Source organism: Danio aesculapii, chromosome 19 (genome assembly GCF_903798145.1).
Source record: "Danio aesculapii chromosome 19, fDanAes4.1, whole genome shotgun sequence".
Lineage (NCBI taxonomy): Eukaryota > Metazoa > Chordata > Actinopteri > Cypriniformes > Danionidae > Danio > Danio aesculapii.
In genome coordinates, this window is record NC_079453.1 from 22190396 (window position 1) to 22201220 (window position 10825).

Genomic DNA, 10825 nt, shown 5'->3' on the forward strand with positions numbered 1-10825 from the left:
AATATTAGTTTAAAAAAATGACAACTGAATTGTATTAGTTATTACCTCAATTTAATAAAATGATTACAACTTCTAAGCTTACAACTATGATTTTAACATGTTATTAGGCATTTACTACAAACTTAACATATTCAAATATTAATAAAAGCTTTTGTAGATTTTGTAAGCTTAATTGATTAACTGATGATACCCATTGAAGCCTTATTGCACAGTGTTAGTGTATGATAGCTCTTTTTTAATCAATATTTCAGCATAGTTGGCCAGATTATCACGTGAAAATGTTAATGTTCAAACTATTAAGCTAATTAACCAATTAGGTCTTCAATCATTTCAATTACCACTGCGAATACAATGTGAATTTCCTTAAAAAGCACTCTGAATGTTTAAATAATAAATATTATTTGCAGTGTTTTGAAGTGGCCACTATATCAATATTGTACACGTTTATTATCAGAATATATTGAATGATTAGATATTGGCAGCGCGGTGGTGCAATGGGTAGCGCTGTCGCCTCACAGCAAGAAGATTGCTGGGTCGAGCCTCGGCTCGGTCAGTTGGCATTTCTGTGTGGAGTTTGCATGTTTTCCCCATGTTCGCATGGGTTCGGTTTCTCCCACAAGTCTAAAGACATGCATTATAGGTGAATTGGGTAAGCTAAATTGCCCGCAGTGTATGTAGGTGTGTGAATGTGAGAGTGTATAGGTGTTTCCCAGTGATGGGTTGCAACTGGAAGGGCATCTGCAGCGTAAAACATATGCTGGATGAGTTGGCGGTTCATTTCATTGTGGAGACCCAAGATTAATAAAGGGACTAAGCCGAAAAGAAAATGAATGAATGAATGATCAGATATCGGCATATGTCTATTTAAATGATCATTTCCATTGACTTATGCTCTCATTTGCTCCTGGTGATAATTTAGTCAAAACATATAAATTCTTCACGATTTGAAGAAAAAGAATAAATTTAAAATGTGATTTACTTCTATTTCATAAAAGAGCTACAGGTTTGATGTGCTGGACTTAACAGAGCCAAAAAATTTATTCATTCATTTTCCTTTGGCTTATTCCCTCATTTATCAAGGGTCACCACAGTGGAATGACCCGCCAACTATTCCAGCATATGTTTTACGCAGCGGATGCCTTTCTAGCCACAACTCGGTACTGGAAAACACCCATACACTCACGTCCAATTTTAGTTTATCCAATTCACCTATACCGGATATCTTTGGAATGTGGGGGAAACCGGAGCACACGGAGGAAACCCACACGAACGCAGGGAGAACATGCAAACTCCACATTAGAATTGCCAACTGACCCAGCCGAGGCTCAAACCAGCGACCTTTTTGCTGTGAGGCGACTGCACTACTTACTGCACCACCACGTCGCCGGGGCTGAAACAATGACAGCAAACGTTTTTGAACCTCTTTAACTTTTTAAAATTATTATTGAATGTCATAAAGAATATACAGTTGAAGTCAGAATTATTAGCCCTCCTAAATTATTAGCCCCCCTGTTTATTTTTTCCCAAATTTCTGTTTAAAGGAGAGATTTTTTTTCAGCACATTTCTTAACATAATAGTTTTAACAACTCGATTCTAATAACTGATTTATTTAAACAATATTTGACTAGATATTTTTTAAGACACTTCTATACAGATTAAAGTGACATTTAAAGGCTTAATTAGGTTAACTAGGCAGGTTAGGGTAATTAGGCAAGTTATTGTATAATAATAGTTCTGTGCACTATCAAAAAAATATAGCTTAATGGAGCTAATAATTTTGTCCTTAAAGTGGTGTTTAAAAAATTAAAAACTGCTTTTAATAAAGCTGAAATAAAACAAATAAGACTTTCTCCAGAAGAAAAAATATTATCAGCCATACTGTGAAAAATTACCTTGCTCTGTTAAACATCATTTGGGAAATAATTAAAAAAGAAAAAAAATCAAAGGGGGGGGGCTAATAATTCTGACTTCAACTGTACATAAAAACAAGCATAAACAAAAGATATTAGTTATAGAATCAGGAAAATATTATGAAAATGACACATCGAAAGCGTTTTAAGGGTTTTTGGAATTGTAAGAAGAGTATTGAGGGTTTAAAGTGATGAATGATTCTAAAGCTAAAAGGTCAACAAGAAAACTGATTGAACAATGTGAAAAATGAAACAGGGTAATGTGCTTACAAACTGTCAAAAACTATAAGCTTGTTACCATATTTGATAGTGAATCGAAATAATCACAGCTTTTAGGTTTTTGAAAATTCACCCTTTGAAACTATAATTTTGGTCTAGAAATGATTAATCGTGCCGGCCTGTTCTGCTTTATGTCAAATTAATGACCTTGGCAGAGAGAGGTTTGAGCATTAACACTGTCATTCGCTTGTCACCTGGAAACAGATCTCTTGGTCATTAGCCCGTCGACTGGGCTGTGTCTTTTTTAACAGGGCATGTCTGAATTGAAAATGGGTTTTGATGAAACAGGTTTGTGCAGAATTGGTTGAAATTTTGCATTAATGTTTTGCATTTTATATGAACGTTTTTGATCAGTGAAAAAATAATGGCACTTCCAGTTCTTTCACTTTAAATTCAGACATTCTCTCTCTCTTACAATACATTATTAAACTTCAGAATGTCAAATGGTTGCTGAGAAGCTTATAATCAAAAATGCAGGTATGTGAGGATTTTTTTTTTAAATGTGTGTGTGTGTGTGTGTGTGTGTGTGTGTGTGTGTGTGTGTGTGTGTGTGTGTGTGTGTGTGTGTGTGTGTGTGTGTGTGTGTGTGTGTGTGTGTGTGTGTGTGAAAAGTGCAAGTATTTTAAGACTACATCTACACTAAGGCTTTCTGTCATCCCCACTAAAACGGCTGAAAATGCTTTCGTTCATTACTGTACATGCGCACAGAGCGCACATAAGATGCTTTTACCTGCGTCATATTCGTCAGGTGTTTATTTACTTTCTGTCTCTTTGAAACGTTGCAGTAAAATGTCCCATCTGTCTTCTGTTTCTGCTACTGAACAACAGCTCCCAGTAAACATTTTGTGTTCTTTGAAGAGAGGTAATATGGAGCAAGTACAAACTCACATTAATCTTTAATAAAGCTGTCAAAATGGACAGAATTCAAAACATCTGCTTTACAATGTCATCTATGACGATGGCTGAATTGGTCACATGACTGCGTCACATGACTAAAATGCAAAAGTGTCCTTTTTCACTGTTCAAACTGCAACACGGGAACAATGTTTTCAAATGTATCCACTTTGGACTGTGTTTTTAAAAAAATACATATTTAATTCCTAAAAATGCAGTCTGATCAGTCTAAAGGCTGACTTATACTTCTGCGTCAAGCACACGTGTATGGTCCGGCACGAGTTGAGCATTTTTCGTGTATCACCAATCAGGAGCTTTCTCTTGTAGAGTCGTGATTATGACGTAATGCCTGTTGTTGGTGTCCCAAGGCGAGGGGAAATCCTCTTGCAGTCACCGAACAACAGCTCATCAAACTTGGCTTGGCCATTGAAAGCTTCCATCATCCAGGTATAGTTTCTGGAGAAGTTTATGAACTTACAGAGCTGGGTTTACCTCAGAAAGGAAAGAAAGCGGATCAGACACGGCGTCGAACAAACCTACGTTGTTTATCACCATTCGTAAACAACATAAAGCACAGCTACTATCTCAATAAAATCCATGTAAGCCATTTAGCAATGAAGCTAGAGTCAATGGGCAGACAGATAGCTTGCCCAAATCTGTGTCCATTGTGAAGTGAATTTGACGTGCGAAGGAAGCAAGTAAACTCAAAAAGTTCACACGTCTATTTACGTGCATATAGTGCGATTTATTTGCGCATGCTGCGTCTAACGTGAACATAGCATTAGTGAGGACGGAAGACCAAAATGCAGAGAGAATAATATGCGTTTTAAATGAAAACGTATTTGTGTGGACTTTAAGAATAAATTTAGCACAAAACCATACATAATATTTTTTACATAATATATACATTTTTATAGTTTGACCATAAACTGAAAAAAGTGTTGCATGCAAAACTGTTGCAAACTATTTATTTGTGTTGAATTTAAACAAACAAATTTAATTGAGCAATGTTCAACTTGATTTGTTTGTTTAAATTCAGCCCAAATAGATTGTTTACAACCACTTAACGTAAAAATATGGAGTAAATCCAAGGAATCATCTTTGAATATTTTTTTTCAGTGTATAGCTGACCAGCTTTATGGAGTTGCTGATTTAATTTTCCAGCAGGATTTGACACCTGCCCACACTGCAAAAAGTACTATATTTAAGGACTATGGTATCCCTTTACTCAATTGGCCAGTAAATTTGTCCAACCTAAAAAGTCATAGAGAATTTAAGGGGCATTGTGAAGAGGAAGATGCAAGGCCACTATTAGAGCAACCTTGGCTTCATAACACCTCAGCAGTGCCACAGACTGATTGCCTCATGCCAGCTCACATTGCTGAAGTAATTAGTGCAAAAAATAGGTATTGAATGAGGTATTGAATGTTCATACTTTTCAGTAGACAAAGTCAAATAAATCGGCACACTGCCACTTTAGCTCTCAAAACCAAATTTGATTGGACGTTTCAACCTACAAGGTGCTCATCAGGTTATTCTAGGTTGAAACGTCGTCCAATTAAATTTGTCTTTTGAGAACTATAGTGGCAGTGCGCTTATTTTTTAAAAACTTTTTCTATTGTGCTTGGCTTTATTATTTTCCTAGATGTGCACAGACTTATGTTTTCTTTCCACATTTTTCTGTAGTCCAACATTTTGGTATTAAAAGTACTTTTTTATTGGTCTTGTTAGTAATATTCTAACTTTCGGAGATACTGGAATTGGGGGTTTCATTAGCTATAATGAATCTATATATGAGGTTCAGTGTTTGAATTGATTTACTGAAATAAATCAACTATTCAATGATAGCCTAATTCATTAAAGATGCACTTGTGTAAACACAGGAGAAATAAAAACTAATGACAATAAAAGCCCATATACTTGGGAGCGGCCATGTTTAAGCAGTATGTGATATATATGTGATTTAATGAAGTAGCTGATTCAAATTTAACAGATAGGACCAACATAGGTTCATTCTGAAAACGTAGCCTTAAATACATTTCTGGAGATTGCGAATTATGTTGCTGCATTTCATCTTTAAAACAAACGTTACGGGGTGGTATGATGCCGTACCTTTTCGCGCTTACCAGTTGACCGCTTAGCTCTGTATGGACGGCTTTCCCGCTGTTACCAGTTTGTCCAGTAGCTTGCCATGTACGTCGGCGGACTTGAGACGCAGAGAGGAGTTGACCACAACGATCGGGTTTGAGTCTGTTGAAGAAAGCTTGCAGAAAGCAGGTAAGACAAAAACAGAAGCCAAAAAATAAAATAAACAAGTAAATAACAGGGTGAGAATGTGGTAAAATCTAAAAAAACGTAAAAATCAGGTGAGGGCTTTTCTTTTTCTGGATTTCTTTTTAATACTGTCAGTTGGGTTTAGGGAAGTGGGTGGGCAGGTCAACCGGTGCTTTCAAAACATTCTTGGTTGGGTTTGGGGAAGTAGGAGTGTGGGTTAGTCAGCCAGTCAGTCGACAGTAGGTTGACAGCGGCCTCTGGTGGATTTAAATGAGAAGGTTAGGCTTGTAAATTGTACGAATTAGATTGTACAAATTCATATGAATTAGCCTCTAAATCAAAATGTTACGAATTGCTGTGAGATTGTGTTGGGAAAAATGTATAGTATTCAAAATCATGCCACAAGCTCGGTTGTTCAGCATTAGGCTAAATGTTGTACTAACAACATTGTTTCAACATTGAAACAATATTTCAACTATATTTCAACTTTGAAGGTTTGTCAGGTGTCAGTCATTTATTTTCCTTCTTTTTCGTCCCTGACCACAACGTAATGAACTGTCGACTTGGTCAGGTGTCAAAAAAATAAAATAAAAATAAAATAAACATGTTATGCATCTAATGGGGTTTTTGTTTTAATATAAAGATCTAAAAATCTAGATCAATCAATTTTGATAATGGTGACATTCTCCCAAACTCCTCTCTGAATTTTCATTGGAAACATGCCCCTTGCGTCAATTTCTGACCCCCTGCCAAATTAATAATTCTACTGGTAAGTTTGGGGTTAGATGTGGGTGAGGAGTTAGAATTAGGTGTGAGGTTTTGGCAATTGGACAATCAGATTGGACAATCAGTGACTGCAATAATAATTTGGCAGCAGAAAGGGGCACTGCTACGAAATCAGGCAAACAGTGGATACAAATGGATTCATAAATTTTTTTACCTGCTTAATTGTGTCGCATTTCAATGACGTGATCTTATCAAGACAATAAATATCATAGAAATAAAGTGACATAATAGAAAAATTCAGCCAGGCATCATTTAAATGAATTATATGCGTGCGTAAAACGCCCCTTTTCCTGATCACGCAGCCAAAGGCAAGACTAAAATCAGCACCAGGCGCAGGAGATCCATCATCCGATCTTCAGCAACCACGGATAACACATCTGTGTATTCTTCTACATTTACAGGAGATTTAAATGTGGAGACCGATTATGTGAGTTGTGTTATGATTGCGCATTGTAAATGAAGATGAATATTTAAAAAAAATCAAATAAAGCAAGCAAACTTCTAAACGGGACAACTCGACGGATTTTTTAAAAATTGATCCTCAAAGAACACTGGACATTTATTTTTGAGAATGGAGAACTTCACAGTTTTTAACGAGACTCTAGAAACTTGGACTGACCGCAGCGTTGAATATAAGGTAATCAGCGTTCTCATAGTTTTCCTCATATGCGCCCTCGGGATAGTTGGAAACGTGATGGTCATCTTGGTGGTCCTCACCACGAAACATATGCGGACCCCGACCAATGGCTATCTGGTTAGTTTGGCTGTCGCAGACCTGATGGTGTTGATCGCAGCCGGTCTGCCCAGCATAGCGGACAGTTTGTTCGGATCATGGGTATTTGGGCACGCAGGGTGTCTGTGCATCACATACTTTCAATATCTAGGAATCAACGCATCCTCGTGCTCCATAACAGCGTTCACTATAGAGCGATACATCGCTATATGTCACCCAATCAAAGCGCAGTTTTTATGTACACTCTCGCGCGCCAAGAAGATCATTATTGGAGTTTGGATTTTCACTTCGCTTTACTGCGTAATGTGGTTTTACCTGTCTGACGTTCAACAGGTTCTCTATAAGGATGCGACCATAATAACGTGCGCTTACAAAGTGTCCAGAAACCTTTACCTACCCATCTATTTTTTTGATTTTGGCATCTTTTTTGTTCTGCCACTCACTCTTGCCACTGTCCTTTACGGCCTCATTGCGAGAATCTTGTTTTTAAATCCTCTCCCGTCGGACCCGAAGGAAGAAAAGAACGGACTCTGCAACTTCTCCAAAGCCAAAAAGAACAAGCTTAAGAGTTCCAGCCGCTGCTCCAGCACAACTGCAGCATCCAGAAGACAGGTGAGAGGAATCCTTTGCGTTTCATTAATCTAAGACCATGCTTTGCATTTTAAATATGCTATAAATGTTGCCTATATTTGGTGTCATTCCATAGTGTGACTCAGACAGAAGTTATTTGATTTATATAATATAAAAAATAGAAAATACAGCAAAATCATTGCATATTATGTCTGTTTTCAGGTTGGATGATAATCTAGTAGAGACCTAATCAATTCAGAAAATTAATGGAAAGATAGATCTGTCTATCTATCTATCTATCTATCTATCTATCTATCTATCTATCTATCTATCTATCTATCTATCTATCTATCTATCTATCTATCTATCTATCTATCTATCTATCTACTTGCCTACCTACCAATCAATCAATCAATCAATCAATCAATTAATCAATCAATCAATCAATCAACCTACCTACTTATCTACCTACTCTGTCTGTCCGCCTGCCTGCCTGCCTGCCTGTCCGTCCATCCGTCCGTCCGTCCGTCCATCCATCCGTCTATCCATCCATCCATCCATCCATCCATCCATCCATCCATCCATCCATCCATCCATCCATCCATCTATCTATCTATCTATCTATCTATCTATCTATCTATCTATCTATCTATCTATCTATCTATCTATCTATCTATCTATCTATCTGCCTGCCTGCCTGCCTGCCTGCCTGCCTGCCTACCTACCTACCTACCTACCTACCTATCAATCCATCAATCAACCAATCAACCAACCAACCAACCAACCAACCAACCCATCTACTTTGACATAGATACTGTAGGTAGATAAATGATAAACCGAAAGATTGACAGGAAGCTAGATTGATAGCTAGACAAGACAGCTCAATTTCTATCTGTCTGTCTATCTTTCTGTCCATTTATTTACTTTGACAGAGATACATAGACAGACAGATGACAAATTTGATGTACAAACAGACAGATGTGGTAGATTATTGATAGTTGTCTACCCCTGCTGAAAAAAGATCTTAAACCAGCCAAAGCGAGTCGGATGGTTTAAGCTGGCCTTTCAACAGGGATAAACACTTCTCAATTGACCTGCGAAGCTGGTTGTAAACAAGTCTTATTTGTTTAAGTTGGTTTTGGCTGGTCTCATAGCCTGTCTAGGCTGGTCAAGCTGGTCATTTCAGCTAGTCCAAGTGGCCAAAAGCTAGCCTGGAGATAGACATATTCCATAAATATCGTGTATTATATTAAACTTTTCTAACAGTTTACTGTGACTTCTTCATGAAAGGTTACAAAGATGCTGGCAGTGGTGGTGATTCTGTTTGCTGTGTTGTGGATGCCATACCGCACCCTGGTGGTGGTCAACTCCTTCCTGCAAGATGCTTACCTGGACACCTGGTTTCTGTTGTTCTGCCGCACATGTGTCTACCTCAACAGCGCCATCAACCCTCTGATCTACAACGCCATGTCTCAGAAGTTCCGCGCTGCCTTCAGGAGGCTCTGCCGCTGTGGGCGCAATGCTCAAGCCAATAAGGCAGCCTATAGTGTGGCATTAACCTACAGTGTTGCCAAGGAAACATCAACGGTGGAAAGCACAGGGCCTTTTTCAACTGAGATAGACGATTTGACTCCAACAGATGAGCTGTTTCCTGATAAGAAGCTTCTGTACTCAGAGGACTGTGACTTTAGGAAGGAGACTTTTAGTCAGACTTGATAAACTCACAACAGCTACACACCCCATAAATCTCTGAACATAGCTCTTCATATTCAACTGCAGGGACAACGCTTTATCTCTATATTTCAAAAATGTTATCAGCACAGTCCAATTCATCTTCCCATTTCATCCGCTGTATAAACAGTTCAGTCGAAACTGGAATTTAATTATAGTTACACGTGTTGCACGACTGCATTGTTTGCAAGATTCTTAATTAAAATAGCAGTGTCTTGTATAAGTAATGCAGGGTAAATTGAAGAACATATTGATCTGAAAATATCTTTAGGGGTTGCCAGTGTGATTAATGAATGGCCTGCATTCTCATGCAGACCCCTGGGAGAAAATGCTGACACTGCTTTATTTTGCAGTTGCAGTTTAAAGAATGTTCAATGAAAGTTAGATCAGTTTACATAGTTTAGTATATAAATATATATTTATGTAATGCCAAATGTGTTTACTGTAAACAACTCATTTAAAAAAGTAAAAAGTAATATGATGGTTAATATGATTGCTTATCTGCTACCGCGTCATACAAAAAAATAAATAAATACATAAAATAGGATGCATTAACAAACACACTGTTTTCAATGAAAAACTGAACACTTTAATGGGTTTTAGCTTTTCAGTTGCACAAAAATGATATTTTTGGACCTGAAATTGGGTTTTAAATCAAAAGTTTATGATATTAATCCATTCCTGCCTACAAAACCTTCTGATGTTCAGACAGGTTCAGACAGGTGTAAGGACTTAAAAACCAAACAACAGTGGTCAACTAGTATGCCATTACTCGCCTGGCTTGTACAGTTGATGTCAGAATTATTAGCCCCCCATTTCTTTTTTTTTTCTCCACAATTTCTGTTTAACAAAGAGCAGATTTTTTTCAACACATTTCTAAACTTGATAATTTTAATAACTCATTTCTAATAACTGATTTATTTTATCTTTGACAGTGAGTAATATTTGACTAGATATTTTTCAAGACACTTCAATACACCTTAAACTGACATTTAAAGGCTTAACTAGGTTAATTAGGTTAACTAGGCAGGTTAGGGTAATGAGTTATTGTATAATGATGGTTTGTTCTGCAGTTCCTTTTAAAAATAGTATGTTATCATAAGTATTAAAATGTATTAATTGCTATAAATTAGCCACTTTTTTTGCCAATGCAAAGAATAGTTAGGTTTATTTATTTATTTTTTTAGATGAGTTTTCACATATCCATGTAAACAGGGATTCTTTTACCAACACAGTTATTTGTACACTGTAAAAAATAGATGATATATTAGTCCTGACAGCATATGCTTTTAGGTCATTGTAACTTATTAAACAAAGTTAATCATGTTCTAACTTAATTTTATAAGTTACACAAGATGTTTTAAGTCAGTTTAACATGATATAAGTTCAATGGACTCATAAGGTTAATTTGATTCATCTTAAAAATGTAAGGCAACCAGGATTTAGTGTTTTTTTTTACAGTGTACTCAAAATCTTCCAAAAACACAAAGGATAAAACCTTTGATGTGTACTCAAAACTCTCCAAAATCATACCCTTATGCCCATTCACACTACACTTTGAGTACACAAAATTTCACACCCTGCAAGAGTCGTTATTTTTAAAAAATATGAGGTAATTTCTACTGGTCGAACACCTTCACATGATGT

General features: G+C 36.9%; 1 protein-coding gene across 1 annotated transcript; it reads left to right on the plus strand.

Annotated features, from left to right (window-relative positions):
- The first annotated feature begins 6550 nt into the window (after window positions 1–6550).
- On the plus strand, window positions 6551–9201 carry trhrb (thyrotropin-releasing hormone receptor b). Its single transcript, XM_056480118.1, has 2 exons — window positions 6551–7489; window positions 8738–9201. Exons 1-2 carry the CDS (start codon window positions 6716–6718, stop codon window positions 9161–9163), a joined length of 1200 nt encoding a protein of 399 aa, XP_056336093.1. The 5' UTR covers window positions 6551–6715; the 3' UTR covers window positions 9164–9201.
- The last annotated feature ends 1624 nt before the right edge of the window (window positions 9202–10825 follow it).

Excerpts from the sequence above, each read along its gene's own strand:
- trhrb (XM_056480118.1), top strand. The coding sequence starts at position 6,716 with ATGGAGAACTTCACAGTTTTTAACGAGACTCTAGAAACTTGGACTGAC. Across the intron at positions 7,490-8,737 it reads CTGCAGCATCCAGAAGACAG|GTTACAAAGATGCTGGCAGT; the intron begins GTGAGAGGAATC and ends TCTTCATGAAAG.